We start from the raw sequence: 16,980 nt of genomic DNA, 5'->3' as shown, positions 1-16,980 counted from the left end.
TCTTCTTTTTATTTTATCATATGTATAACAATGCTAGTCAGCGCTATAAACGATACATAAAACTACATGGTTATTCATAATTTTATATTCAAATTATCTATCCTCGGCTAGTTTGTAGAAAATATCGAATGATAGAATAAGGATTGACATAGCAAAGGTTGATATATTTCATTGAAATAATTTAGGCACGTTTGAATAATGCAATTGGTCGATCCCGACAACTAAAAATTATTTGTGAGTAGATTTTGTTAGAACTCACCTATAAATATTCGGTATTTCACAAATTGAATCACAGATAATCTAATATTTATTTTGGTTCAGTAATATTTTGTACTTCACAAACTTGAATAAAAAATGCAGTTAGATGTATTTAACGTACTGAAAAGCAATAAATAACTCGTTAACTATCTTTCAAGTGTCATTAACTTATTGAATAGGAGCAGTTCATGGTTATATTTTTCAAGAATTCTAATAATAACAAAATCAAACTATTTCAGAAAAGTTCTTGTTGAGAACTTTTATTTGAATGAAAATGATGCAATATTACAATCACAGTAAATAGCTAAATGATTAGTGGTTTAGGAAAGTGTCTGTATACACGCCAGTATATCGTAAATCACGAATACTCTCAATAACTACGAAGTTTTTATGTTTGAATCGAGCAAAACTCAGTAACTGAAAACTTAAAATTCTGTAGAAAAATTAAGAAATGTAACATAATTGGGAAGTTGGTACGGGAAAAGGCAATAAGTAATCAGTTATCGAAATGTCCGCCAGAAAGTGGAATATAGAAAATTTATTGGACTTTATTCTACCACTTTTTATAGGAATTTTCATTTGAGCTGAGAACAAGTATGGAACGGTTGTAAAAGATGAACATATTCACTTAATAATTTCTTTTTATGTAATAATAATCAATTATTATCCCAGTTTTACATTTCAAGGTTTGTTTCGTTACTGTATTGTTCGTTCACTTCGTAGTTTCAATACGGTTTTCTCGATACAGTCTTTCCATTTTAGCTATTTTTTCTAAACTTCAAGAAGAGTTACGGTTAGTTACTTAATAAAACAACCCCCTATTTGAAAAAATATTTCGAATGAATACTGTTGAGTACTAATTAAAAATGCTGTTCCTTAATGACGACCAGAAAAGTTAGCAAAGCCTATATAGAATACGAGGTTAGTAATCATCGATATAATATTAAGTTAAATCTACTGATAGGTGAATGAAGATAATAGTAAAGGGAGTAGTCAATAGTACTAAAGGAGTTGATATAATTATTGGAAAATATCAGTAAATTAGGAATCTGTGGGAGAAATCAATTTATATCAATATATTTTCATTAACTCATCAGTCTTTTCATTGCTATCTTCCTTAAAGTTACTATAAATAAGAAATATGTTACACACCAAGATCCGCTTCAGATGGGAATCCATGGTACTGAATTATAATTTCATTAATTCATTAATTATATATATTATAATAATTAATTATGGCTGAATCGAGATTAATTACTGGTCAGAAATAAATGCGCCCCTTTCCGGGAAAAATCCCGTAAAAACACGTCGAAATCAAAGAAACAGATATGTCGGTCTCCATAGTTTGAACTCCATCCAATACATTTTTCTTCATAGGGCCCGAATAGAATGGGTGAATTGCTCAAAACCCAGCAGAATCAGAATCCAATTCCAAGGAATATATTATGATATTTCTCTAACAATAAACATGTTGCCACCTACTTTTCTTTTTGAGCTTTAGTTGTGTATGAAGAGATTTCTCAAAATTTGTATGACTATATTTGGTTGTGTAGCCACATCATATTATTTCGGACACCAACTGGCAATTAGTCGTAGTACATTACGTATGTACATTACGATTCGAAAATAATTGATTTGTACCAAATCGTCTCATAATCGGATTATCGATGATTTCCGTAAATGAATAAAGGAGAACGTAGAGAGAAATCTGATTACGTTATCGTAAGTTATCATCATATAATCACACAAATTAACGTTTTCTAAGTATGACTAGACAAATACTTGAATCTTTAAATATTTTAGAGTGTGGGAATTAAATTCGTAAAAATTGCATTTTGCAGTATACTAATGCCAGGCTTAATATTATGTATTCAACTCATAGATTCTAAATTACAAAAATTCAAAAATTCAAAAAATCATAAAAAAATTTTATTCGATAATTTTAAGAAAATACCAAGAGATTTAAATCTTTCATACTCTTTATACAATTATAATAAGATATTGATTTCCAGTTTCATAGGTAATCTGAAGACATAAAAAGTGGTTTTTATAGAAAATAACGAATAAAAGAAAATTTTGAAAAATATGAAAATAGTGAGAATCAATAATGAACTAACTGTATGTATAAAGAATTCCACTTTCACCTCTATATATTTGAAAGTAACTATTTTCCAAACCAAATGTCGAGTTTTCTGGAAGTAAAAAACATACGAAGTGTGATTAAAAAAATGATAAATGCATTTTGATATCTGTTATACCATACCCAAATATATGTCAACCAATGATAAATTTTAACCGATTCCATTTTAGCAGTTTGTCCATAGTATAACAGATCTTCACTCCCCAAAAAATGCCAAAGTAGCTCGCAACACAACAGTTTTTCTATGATGATAATGCGGTAAGACTGAATATTGTTTCCAAACTCCCCTCGCACTATATAGGTCAGTAAATCATAATCAAATATAACGGTTAGTTATTGTCTTCTTCAATTGGGAGAGCACAGTGTGATCCACTAACTTCTTCCAGTCATTGATTCAACCTTGGGATAAGTGCATTGCTAACCAAGGTTAGTATTTTGAAGAAGATTAACTTAAATTTTATTTTGTTTTTAATAAGACCACATTTCTTTGATGACATTACTTATACTTCTACAGTTGATCGGTTTTAAAATTGAAAGTAGAGGTCTGGTAATAAACAACTCATTAATTTTATTTTAATAATAGTGAGTACAAGCTGTCAAGATGCCATATAAGATCGAAACCGGTATATAGTGTAAGCGAAAAGATGTATAGTTCACTTTGTGATATTACTACGAACGTAAGATTCCACATACCTGGTGTCGTACAAGACGCTCTAGTTTCGTCTTCTTTACTCTCTCCTTGTCCACTTTCAGATTCTTTTTCTTGACATTCTTCACTAGGTTCGTCGACAGCAGTATCCGTTGGTGATTCTGCACCTCCAACTGTCTCGGCACGTTCGGAAACGTCTTCCGTCGGCGGCAGATCTTGTACACTTTCTGTTTCGGAATCTGAAGCAGGTTCTTGACGGTCAAGGGATTTACCTTGACGCTTGTACGATTCTGTAGCGTCAGTAAAATGTTTGAACCATCTAAAAATAATACACTTTTACTACAGCATCTTTAATCAGTTATTTGAGTAGTAGTGATAAAACCACAAAATCCGTTGATAGATACATAATGGGAACATTTTGATATATTTATTTCAAATATAGTTATTTCAAATGTGAGATTACTTTGAGAAATGGAGATTTTTAGAAAATGAAATGTATAATATCGTTAAAAACTAATTTAAAGTTGATATAAAAGTTAAATATTTTAGTTTATTGCCGCATTACTTTAAAACCTAATGTGGTAAAGAATGGGTATCAATATTTTTCCAACAAACAGGATTTCATAATGTTTTAACTTCTGCAATATCAGAAAATATATGACGTTTTCGATAAGGTTGGGATAAATATTAAAACTCTTTACTATATACTATACTATATACTATATACTATAGCTGTCGAGAGCAGTTTTACTAAATTAGGACCCCCATATATTATTATTAGTAGTAATACTACTATAGTATAGTACATAATTTGTGCTTCTTTATTTCATAATATCGATTCTTTGGATTCGTTTGCAGAAATTTTTCGCATACTGAAATTTTGTGCTCTAGATTAGAAATAGAACCTGATTTAATAACTTTAAAATGATTTTTATTTTTTGAAAATGTTGAAGGCTTAATAGATTCTTGATTATTCTGTTATTTATAGTTACATTAATTGTTTGTAATAAGTTACAACGTTTATTAATAAAATTAGTTAGATCAGACTTAGTAGGAACCGTTAATGGTTCGGCATACGTTTCCCATTCACGTCTTGTTGACCTATCAAGTTTGGAAGAAATTAAAAATTACAATAGTACATCCCAATGTTGAATAGGTTCACCTAGAGAATCCAAAGCTCTGATGTGTTTGTAACATTATCTAACAGTTGCCTTATATTAGTATATGACTATTTTCTTAATCAAGAAATTTCATGTAACGCCCTGACATGTGTTTTATAATCAATTTTCTATTGTGATAGCTATCTTGAAGTCTGGAGACACCATCTTTTCCTTTGGAGTGCTGCAGGATTCGACCTAGAAGATTTTGATTAGTACAAAGGTTCCAGTCATTAATAATGATTTATTGGATCCTTCTATTTATATTGCATGTGTAGTTGAGAAATATATTCGCGTTTGAAACATGTCCAAAATTGTTGATACTTATTTTGGATGTCGTCTTGGAGTCGTGATAATCTATTTGATGGAGTTGAATGTGTGAGGGTTTCTAAATCGTTGGGATTAATGTATTGGTAATAAAAGCGGGCTTGAAATCAAAATTTCCTTAACCTGTACTAAAAAAGAATAAAATTCTTCATATATAAATTGTTTATTGTACAGTATGCGTTGTAAAATATGTATAGTGCTTTGATAGCTGCTTCCCAAATGGCACCGAAATTTGGTGTGTCACCGTATGTTATCATTGATTAATTAATTGTTGATATAATCTTGATTATTATATAAAAAGACGCCCAATTCTTTTAATCGGTTGCTGGCACCAATAGAGGTAGTGTCGTTGTCTGAAAAAATGTCAGATGGTATTCCACGTCTGGAAGTGATTCTTCCCAAGCAAGATAAGAAACATTCAGTTGGTAAATTGCAAACATAGCATTTTAATATTTTGTAAAGTTGCATCCACCGATAGGCCAATAGAACTGCCTGATGAATGCCAACAATAATTGAGGACCTGGGTGTCATAATATGTGATGTTTATGTATAAATAGCAGTTTTGGGAAAATGTTTTTTGAAGAGAACAATATCGGATGTTTTGTATGAATGGAGAGTGATGTAAATCTTAATCTACCACCTACACGTAATATATTATTTTCATCAAGAAATGGTACAAAATTATTAAACTTATGTTTTGATAGAATTTTAGAATGGCTACTTCTTCAGAAAAACATTCTAATTGTGCTTTTCTAATTAATGAAATTTGCTGACGATATAATGGATGAAACATTAATACATCTAGTTTGCAATTCATTGATACATAAAAGTCTGATAAAATCTTATTTGATGCAATAGAAAATGAATTTTGATTTTCGATAGCTAATTGATTGATACATGTGATTGCTAGTTAAAGCTCTGATGTTGTGCCATATGTCACTGTATTGAGTTGGCATTTGAACAGTCTTCATTTGGGTTGTCTTTCAAAATTACTAATTGTAGTTGTTTATGATCATTATGTATTAAAATTTGTGCATTTTTGACGACATATTTGTAGAGTCTGAACCTGACTAGTATATCAAAGATTTTATTTTGAATTTTAAGGCCTACTAACTCTAAGTCATTGAGAGACCATTCTGAACTAGTTGTACATATTACATCAAAAACTACTCTAAGTTTTGTTGTAATACTTGTTTCTTTGAAATCGTCATCATGTGGAAAGTGGTAATTTGGGCTGTTAATTGATTTTGATAATTTTGACATGTGACCTAACTGTATATATTCATGAATGAAACTCTTGCAAAGATTATGAAATTCTGGATTTGATCCAAATTTTTTCTCTAACACCTCGAATCTATTAGCTATTTCTTCAAAATTACCCAATATTTCAGGTGGCTTTTTTAAATGGAAGTTTAACAATAAATTGACCGTTAGGGTGACGTGAAGTGATTTCTTTGAATAGAGTTCCACAAAAAAGGTCATCTTCAGACATTGAAATAGACATCTAATTAAGCTCCCAAAATTTTTGTTTACTATTACTAATCAAGATTTTTTTTCAACTTCAAATTAACCCGGAAATGATTCAGCCTAACTTTGTGTTCTGTGTTCCAATAAAAGGTCCCAAAAGAGAGTGACCCCAATAATCATGTCGATTTGATTAGGCATATTAAATTCGGGATTGGCTAGATTAAGGTTATCTGGAATATTTATTGAGGAAATATCAACTTTTTCGGTTGGTATGGTTGATGATATTATAGTTTGAATATCTAGACATAGAAGAATAGATGAATTGTAATTATTTTGTTGATTATATATTGAATTTGTTTGTAATAGAACATTTGAAGAATACTGAGAGATAGAAGAATTGTTAGTCACTGAATAACAGTTTGACCAATTTAAAATTGTATTGTTTTATGGTTTTCATTGTATTAAAATTATGTAATAATGTATTGTGTTTTGGTCTGCATTCCTTACAGAAACCTAAATTGCAAGTTTCTTTTTAATGTCCTATTTCCAGACAGTTTAAATATAACTGTAGTTGTCCCACCTTTCATTGATGCTTAATTTTAAAGTCATTACCTATCTAAATATGTTACCTTTGCAAAAGTTACATGTTAATTTATTAATTGATAAATGTATTTGACTGCGACCCTGTTTTTTGGCGATTTTTGAACTTGAATATTTGATTGATTATGATTAATGTGTACTTTAGCTTGAGAATGAGGCTCTTCCAAAGATTCCAATACATCTTATCTTTCTTTGAAAAATTCTAGAAAATTGTATAGCGTATGTAATTCAGATAAAGTAAAAGATTCTTTCCATTTATTTTGAGTCATTTTATCAAGTTTATTGTAAATGATAAAATAATAGGCATACCCTAAAGGGCTTCTTTGGAAAGCTTCATTCCTTTAAGTGCTGTAATATGTTTTGAAATGTCATCTACTAAATTTCTGAGTTGCATGAATGTGATTTTAATAATAGGATTAATATTGAAAAGTGCTTTCAATGAATATAGATTGGGAATTGTTTTTTATCGAGATCACAAAGTTTTTGCCAGTCTTGAGTCTTGAGACTCATCACATCCAGAGATGACTCGTTTTGCATAACCTTTTAGAGCACTATTTTAAAAATTATATTTTTGAGTATCATTTAGATAGGTATTTGAATTAATTGCTCACATAAAATTCAAAATTGTAACCATTGAACTTTATTTTTTTATTACAATTTACTATTGTTCCAGGACCTGTTCTTTTTGAAATAATAAATTACTAAAGTATTTGTTTTCAAAAGGCTCCCGTTCATCAAACTGTCGGTCTAGTTTTTCTTTTGTATAACGTTCTTCTATTAACCCTCGTATATTTTTAAATTCATGAGTTAGATTAATATTATTGTCATACCGTAATTGAATATCTTTTAAATAAGGTAAAATGGCACCGTCCTTTATTGAATTGATATACTTTTCAAAATTAGTTAAAAGTTTTTTAATAAATCCCCCATTTCTAATAAGTTGTTTAATATCTACATTAGCCATTATAATACAAAGTAATTATTAATTGTATCTAATTTGATTTGTGTGCGAAAATAATACTTGAATGTCTGTTACTTTTTTGGTACAAATCGAAAATAATTCAAAAAAATACGATCTAGCAATAATGACCTTAATGACAATGGTGAATAGAGATGCAAATAGGATCGGGCTGATCTTATATTATTCTAGTTTGGCACATCTGATCAAATTGATATTCCTCAAAGCGTGGAAACTTGACTAGAAGATTGGAACAGGTTCAAACTTGTGGATTCTTTCTATATAATTTATTGTTTATATTTGATTTGTTTGAATATTGGTGTAATACGAGACTTATTCACATATCCGACTCACGACGGACCAGAAAATGTTTTTAATTATGCTATTGTTACTTACTAATTGCAAGTATGAATAAGTGAAACTATATTTTCGTTGGAATATGATTTTTAATTTATCATATTTTACAATATTCTGACACACGCGTCAACTCTTAAGGGCCGTTTACACGAGTTTAGTGTGAACAGACAGTTTAGTGTTTAGTACCTGTACTAACATGTCTGTTCACTGTGCTTAAAATTAACTAAACACTTAACTAAATACTTGCTCACTAAACTCGTGTAAACGGGCCTTTATAGTTTGTACAGTGTCTGCCTTGCACGATAGTTATACATTTATACAAATTGATCACAGCGTTGCCGTGGTTTTCCAAAATTAGAAAAAATAAAAAAGAAAATAAATTAAACACACGAAAAATAGAATTTTTATAAACGGTTCACATACATAAAAAAGAGAAAGTTATCAATAATAAAAAATACATAAATAATTTGAATGAAATTTATTATTCTATTTTATAAATTTTAATGCAACCTCCGAATAATTTCATAGATGGCTGCTACATATTTTTGAGATGTTTTTACATTTAAGGAAAAATTAATTTGTTAAAACATATTTCTATCAAATCATATTTTGATAAAGACTAAAAGTAGTCTAAACGTCAATATTATATGCTTTTAAACCAAACTTTAATTGATAGAGACCTAAAATCGAAATAATTTATCCAGAAAACTATATTGTATATATATATATATATATATATATATATATATATATATATATATATATATTGTAGTATTGCCTCTTGCTTTTATTTCGATCAAGTTTACTAAAAAGAAGTTCAATAATAAGACCTTTATACACACCTAAATTTGAGTAAAGACCACAAACTTTTTGACAATGTTAAAGTTTATTTTCTAATTTTATTAATATTAACAAAAAGCTTAAAACAAGATTATTTTAGAATAAGATTGATAATCGACAAAAAAATACTGTTGCCAAATGATAACTTCCAAGGTTTTCAAAAATTTCCCTTTTCTCAAAGACTTTTATATATTATTATTTTGTTACGTTATCATTATTTCTTCTTTCAATATATTACAAGTTCTATTATTGATTTTTCAGAAGAATAATATTTTTGAACGTGCATTCTATAGTTCATGAGAATGCCAAACAATTTCCGTGCATAAATCAAAAGTTTACGATTCTCTGAAAATTCTACTTCACAATTTAAATTCAATAATTAAGATAAAACAAACTTCGGGATCAATAACAAAATTTTTCAAGGATTATTAGAGTGTAAATCGAATAAATAATCAAAAGTTTATTTCCGTTAGCATTTCCATTATAACTCATACAGATTTTTCAGAAAGGTGTTAGAAAAAATTTTATTTAGTCTTACACGTGTACACTGAAACCGTCCATAAAATAATTACATTACATTTGTTTATTACCTTTAATCCAACATACTTTTCAATTCCTGAGAAATAAAATTGAATTTAGGAAAAAATGTGGGTAATCATACTTTGAAATTATTGTTCGGCATCGTAGTCTTTCTATATCTAGAAGATACACAACGATAAGAGAAGATAGCGAGATACACCTTTGTTTTCTAGATCTTGAAAACTTTTCGACATAGGAAAATTCTGGAATATAGTGGAATTGGAGAAAAACTGATGGAGGAACAAAAAAAGGAGTAAGATAAGGATGTATTAAACGAAGGAATAAGAAGAAAAAGACAAATAAAACAATATAATCTCAATTACTGGAGAATGGTAGACATTAAAATTTCGGAGATACTATATGTAGATGACATAGTAATAATGGCAGAAGATGAGAGAACTTTAAACTCAAACTTAAAAATATACAGTGACAGTCTACAGATAACAAATATGAAAATAATCGAACACAAGACTAGAACAAGAGAATTGTAGCAACTAGAAGATTATTCAAGGTAGTTGCCACACAGTTTCTAGTCATAGAGAAATACCAAAATAAATAGAAAAAATATATTATATAGGTAATCAATTATATATTTATTTCATAGCTATGCCGCCACCTTTGTACAAGTCAATTAAAAGTTACAATTAATTGGTCTAACAGGCATGGGGGGTTGAAACCGGTGTTTTGTACTTTAGAAAAGAGGGTACTAATACGGCAGCTTTGGTTAAGATGTTTAATAAATACATGTGGTGCGACATTCACAGATTAGTTTTATTTGTGTCAGGTGTAAAAACTTGATATAAAAAATTTGCAATTCTATTGAACTTAGTTGGTGATGATGGTATTGATTTATTTAACCCTTTTGATTCGTTACCGGAGACCCAGAAAACTCTTGATAATGTCTTGAAAAAATTTAGAGATCACTGTGAACCAAAGAGAAATGTTATATATGAAAGGTTCTTATTTAACAGTATAACGCAACAAGAGGGTCAAAGTTTCAATAGTTTTCTGACATAATTACAAACAGCAGGAGAAACAACTGGTTATAGTAATTATTATATATTATATATGATTATAGTAATTTATTAGAAGAATTCATAAGAGATAGGATAGTGTTGGGCATCTACAACCAAAGCACTAGAGAAGAATTGTTAAGAAAATCTGATCTAAAGTTGACACAAGCAATAAACATCTGTAGAACAAGAGAAGTTAGTCAAAAACAGCTGAAGGCTTTGCAGAATGAAGCTGGCGTTAGTTCTGCAAAATCTAAGCATTTTGTGAAAGAAAAAAAGAAGGGAAATGTGAATTCTGTGGCTATGTACATCAAGAGAAAAATCCATGCCCTGCTTGGAATAAAGCATGTGCAATGTCAGGGACGCAATCATTTTGCGAATGTGTTTAAAAAAGTGTATAATATTAACCATTCTGAGAAGAAATGGGAAAGTTTCAGTGATAGTGAATAAGAAAATATATATGTTCAGTCTATAAGAAAAGTTGGTTCTGTTAGTAGTGTAAAGAAACCATTGTCATGGTTGAAGAAAATTATTGTAGAAGGTCATAAGGTAACATTAGGAGAAATCACTTTAAAGTGTCAAGTTAATGACAATGTTAGAAACATATTCTTTGTAGTTTGTGATAATAACGAATTGCCACTACTGAGTTGTGTTGATTGCGTTGATTTAAACTTAGTAAAGAGAGTAGACTCAATTGTTGAAGATTCTGGTCAATTTATATCACTCGATCATGTTGTTAAAAGATACCCAGTAGTTTTTGAGGGTCTTGGTTCTTTGGTCTTGATTCTCAACCACTTGGACGGATTCCAATTGCACTGCAAGATAGTTTAAAACTTAAGCTTGATGATCTTGAAAAACAAAGTATTATAAGGAAAATTGATAGGCCGACTGAATGGTTGAACCCTCTGGTGATAGTTGTAAAGAAAAATAAGAATTTACGCTTGTGTCTTGAACCACAATATTTAAATTTAGCAATAAAACGAGAAAGATTTTTGATTCCTTCAGCCGAGTAAATAGCAGTTAAACTTAATAATAAAGAATATTTCACAGTTTTAGATATGAAAGACGGGTACTTTCAAATTCGAATTGATGAACAAAGTCAAGAATATTGTGTCTTTGGAAGACCCTTTGGAATTTATACATTTTGTCATCTACCTTTTGGAATTTGCTCAGCGCCTAAAGTCTTTCAAAAACAAAACTATGAAATATTTGGTGACATTGAAGTTGTAGGTCTTTACTTTGATGATTTGATTATAACCGGCAGTAATGAAAAGGAACATGATAATAATTTACGGTTAGTTTTGGAAAGAGCACAAAAATGTTATATAAAATTTAATAGAGACAAAATTCAATTTAAATCTAGAAGTGTTAAGTTTATAGGTGAAATTTACTCAAAGTAAGGTGTCAAACTGAACAGAAATTATGTGAAACCGATTCTAGAGATGCCAAAACCCAAAGATAAAACTGAACTATTAAGAATATTAGACATGGCTAGGAAATTTAGGAAAGTTCTTGTCCAACATGTCGAAAATAACAGCTTCACTTAAGAATCAGAAACAATTTAACCCCTTTATTTACTTTACCTAGCAATTAAACTGCCTCTCCTTTTTTCGTAAACAATAGAAGCAACATTTAAGGTCAAACTCCCTCTTCTTTCAACACGTTTTCCTCCATTACCTTCGAATTTCTCCACAGACGGTGGTTTATGCGAACATCGAAAAGAAGCTGATCCCGAGCGCGGACGGATAAACGACATTTTTATTGTTCACACTTATATTGTTATGTTACTATTTTAAATATTATAAAACAATATGGTATACAATTAGGGTATGATACAACCATAATTTATTTTATTCCTTGTTAATCAAAAACAATTTTTGTGTAGTGCTACTTTATTGTTTTCAAAATAATGGAAAAAATGGAAATTTATTGGTTCATAGAATTTATAATATACACGCTAATATACAGTTATCCAAATAAATATGTTTTTGGCAAAAAACTGATTTCTTGAATTAAAATAATGCTACTACTTGCAGACCTGCTATTCTACTACAACTCAATCTACTAAATTCTATATTTTTACAAATTTTGGACTTAAAACAGTCTTTTCTAGATTATTTCAACATTTACATATTTATTTTCATTTATTTATACAGATTGTACAATTAGATAGAATAAGAACTAAACAGTTCAATATATCATTGTTTTTAAATGTTTACAGGAATAATTAGATAAGCCTGCAAGTCCATGATTTTTCTAATATGGATTATACTAAACATGAATTTTATCCTTGAGAGATGCAAATTGAAACATTGCATTTAGAATTAGTAGTCAAATTACTAGCTAAAAGCTATTACTATTATTATTAGTTAACTATTGTAAAATCCCTACAAAAAAATTTTGAAAACATATCCACGTACACGTTTTAAAAAAAATATTAGAAAAGATTGACAAATGAGAATAAATCACAAAATTTTTTGTTATTAGTGCTACAAACCTTGATAATTTCTAATGAAAATTTTTGAAAATTTATGTAGATACACTTTAACAAAAAGCGAATATAATCTACATTGGAATATAAGTATTTTGACACAAAAAATAATAAATTATGTGTCCCTGGTAGATTGAAATATGAGATTTAAAAATAATCCCCAAATGTGGTATGTTTCACGAAAGGAACAATATTTTTATACCACTGAATACAAAAATTTACATAAGAATCGATTAATTAATGTAGAATAAACTATTGAGAAAATGTGAAAACAAGTACTGTACAATTTGACCATGAATCACTGATGGTGCGCGTTTTTATCTCATCGCGGAGAAAAAAAATTCACATCGGTTAAAGAACACGAACTAAAAGTGACTGGACCAAAAAAAGAAACAGCGGGCTGACCTGTCCGATGCTTATCAAGGACGGTCCTGCTACTTATAGTATAATTCTATTACATTTACCTTAAACCAAACAAACATAACGTTTCAGATGTTACTGTAAATATACGTGATTAGAGATGCAACATGTTTAGTTTCAACAACTTGTTTTTCTTTTCAAAATAGCAGTACAAGGTCAAATCAAAATTATTGATCAACAAATAATGATAGCAAGCAACAACAATTTAATACACTATATTGATATTGAATTCCAGATGTATTTGAAGGTACACCTTAGATGTTCCTAATTTGTTCTGTTCCTCGAAGCCTTTTGAATTCTTTATCATCAACTATATAATATATAATATCACAAAGGCAACATGAATCATGGGACAGTTCCCAGATGCTTGTCAAAGTTTCTGGTGTTACTTGTATCCAGCGACATGGAGTATGATATTGAGAAAATGATTTTACTCAATAAAGATTATTACGATTCTCAAAAATTGTGGACTAATAAAATTACTGCTTATACATAAAACATACTTAAAATCACTTCTTGAAAAATACAACTGCACTATAATTGAAGTAAGAGAAAATCAAGAGTTCGCGTTTTACTTTTCATTATCAAAGAAAATTTTTTTCCCAAGTCAACTTAATAATAGTCAAATTTTCTTACAATAGGTCAGACTTTGCCTAATAACTATTCAAAATCTACTCCGCTCATGAAATATTTCAAAACAAAGCTTCATAATCAGTAATAATTAAATTGTAAAATTCCTTCTCGTTTCCATAAATGAAAGCACACGTACACACATCAAAGTTTTATGTGTTCAATAAATTCCCCGACCTTCGTCTTCAATTATGAAGTAAAAATTTTATTTATCAAAAAACACTGGCAAATTTGAAAAATTTGATTATATGAGATAATTTTAAACGCCTGTTGGGAAGTATATTTATCATCTAGTTTTTACAGCATTGTTACAATCAATTATAAACTTTTTAAAAACAAAAACGTCCGTCATTATTTTCTAATAGTAACAAGCCATATAAAAATATGTAAATTTTGATATATTTTGATCTTGACCAAACAAAAATAAGCAATAAATATTAACAGATTTTTATTAAAGGAAAATAATTTGTTGGTATATTTCAATTCAAAATGTACACATGTAATAAAAATGTGATTCACTTAACCATGTGTTTGTTTTAGTAAAAATAATAATTGGAATAATACCTGATATTTTAATAGCTGCTTTATTCTAAAAAGTTTTCTGTAACTCAAAGACATAAAAGAGATATTCAATTACAGATGCTATATGCGAGTTTCCTAAGTATGTTTTTATCTGGCTATATATCACATATCAATAGTTTCGTCCGATAATGTTAGTGGAACAAAGCCAGCAGAAAGCATTTTGTATCAGGTGATTGATCGTGGTAATTGCCGAACTGTGAACGAATAACTTAAAAAACAACCCAAAATAATTGAAGTTAGGTGGTCACAACAGTAATTTGTGAATTATGGAATCCTACAAAAGTATACGATTTGACTTTTTAAATGCTTATTTGCTGTGTAACAGTAGAGAACCTTCGTACTGAAGCTGGCTATCATTTATTTACTTCTGGAGGTAGAATTATACTCAGTCAGTTCTTATGCATTAGAAATAAGACTATTATTTTATATATACAAAAACAACACACAATAAATAAGTACAAACAACTGTCCAATAACATTTGTAATTGTAAGCATTGAAATGTTAAATGAAACCTCAAAAGTCAAAACAAATCTGATAACTCTTTTTCATGATTCATAGCAGAGATCTTACTCAAAGTGTTCAAAAATGTATGTAACCGAACGCGAACCGAGCAGTGAGATGCAGTGGCGAGATTTTTTTGAGGGGGAAGGGGTTAAACAATGAGAAAATTTTGTGAAAGGACTGCTGTATGTGCGTCCTCGATAGTGAGCATTCATTTCAATGAAACTATATAAATGGAGTGGGCACAAAAATCAAAATACTTCATGTTGATTGTTTGCAGGCAACCTAAATGTAACTAAAGTATTGAAACGTCAACTGATATCATACAATTGAAGACGTGTAGTAGTGGACTCAGGTCATTCTTGCTAATGAATTTATTCGTCGAGCTTCAAGCTAATTATATTTGTATAAAATTTACATTCTAGCAAAAAAATTTTAGACGTTTTAGGGAGGGCTTCAGCTCGAATGCCTCACCTCTGTAGCCCTCCAATATAGTAATTTAATAAAACTCGCCACCTAATAGTAAAAATTTAGTGATATATGGACATAGGTCTTTATGAATTTTCTTATTAAGAGGATTGAGAAATGATTATTAAATATATTATGGTGACATATGGAATAAGAAATTAAGGACACATGGATTTAGAAAGGTGAATTTGCAATATTTCTAGAATTTTTCCAATGTCTATTAATGAAATGATTTGATAAACATAGTTTATAGATCATAATTTTGCTTATCAACTTTGGTAAATAATGATAGTTCTTTATTAATATTAAAAATTCCAAAATTACACATTACATTTTCATGCAAATTTTTTTACAATATTTTGGTGAATTGAAACCTTTTCTCAATTTTGTGAAAAATTTGAAGAATATCATTAAATTATATATCGAAGTAACTAACATGACTGACCTTTAGATATGCAGAGCAATGGCAACAATTCACCTGTATAAAGTTGCATAAAAGAATACTATAATGTAACACAAATACATATAAATAAAAAGTAATGTTTCGGCTTACTAACCTTAACGCTTAATGGTAGGCTAATTACCATTTGATAGAATGTAAACAGATCAAGAAGGCAAGGCTGAAAAAAGTTACATTTCCACTGTTTTATTCCGAACTATCAATGATGTGACGATGTATAATAGCCCTGGAGTTGGAAGAAACTTTTGGTATAAATCGTTTTTCTGGCGATTCTTTTTCGAAGAATTTTAGCAAATAGTATTGTCACATAAATAATATATGATTAAAAGAATAAAACTAATTGGACAAGTAATAAATGTTTGATTGACATTTCTCTTTTGTTGTCAGGACTAGTTATTGAAATATCATATGCTGTTAAATTTAAATATAGAAATTTATAACTGATACCACTAGTCTGTAGCGACGATAAAAGGTTATCTTCAGGAAATAATAGATATACATGTAAAAAGTATTTTAACTTTGTGAATAGTAGGAATTTTCCATTTAATTGAAAAATAATTGTGCTGAAATGTGCTATCCTGGTCCGTAAATATTTGATATAATTGAAGTGAAATTTTAAATAAAATCAATTTTAACAATAACAATAATTGTACCAATATAATTACTGGGCATTTATCATATCTATACCATAATTAAAGGATATCAGAATTATTGACATTCATTTTATGTTACTCAATAGAATGGCCTATTTAATGCATTCATTTAGTCTATTGCAAATAATTAACGAATTGTTGATAGTGAAATTTTAAATAAACAAACTGTATTGTAAATTGCTTTAAATTTTTATGCGTAACTATCCGGCATCAACATTTTTTATAGTATAATTTCAAGTTTAATTGAAATTATTGATAGTAATCAATTGATTTTGTGGTTGATAAATTTATAAATATATAAAATTATTGTTAGATTTAATTAAAATAATCTAATCACTTACATTTCTCGTTTAATTTCATCCTCAACTATAAGATCGTACATTTGGCTATTGTTGGCTGCCATATTAACAAGAAAAAGTGCATTCTTGC

General features: G+C 29.0%; 1 protein-coding gene across 4 annotated transcripts in view; it reads right to left on the bottom strand.

Moving 5' to 3' along the window:
- The window catches only part of LOC130441850 (rho guanine nucleotide exchange factor 12), a 229,572-nt gene that overhangs the window by 13,290 nt on the left and 199,302 nt on the right, over nt 1–16,980 (bottom strand). For all 4 annotated transcript variants that reach the window (XM_056775661.1, XM_056775664.1, XM_056775662.1 and 1 more), the window contains 2 exons: nt 16,893–16,980; nt 3,092–3,366 (listed from right to left, as the gene is read on the bottom strand). In XM_056775661.1, the coding sequence (XP_056631639.1) occupies nt 3,092–3,366; nt 16,893–16,980 (363 nt within the window). The remainder of the gene's footprint in view (nt 1–3,091; nt 3,367–16,892) is intronic.

This window comes from Diorhabda sublineata, chromosome 3 (genome assembly GCF_026230105.1).
Source record: "Diorhabda sublineata isolate icDioSubl1.1 chromosome 3, icDioSubl1.1, whole genome shotgun sequence".
Taxonomy (NCBI): domain Eukaryota; kingdom Metazoa; phylum Arthropoda; class Insecta; order Coleoptera; family Chrysomelidae; genus Diorhabda; species Diorhabda sublineata.
This window is presented reverse-complemented; position numbering and strand designations above follow the sequence as displayed.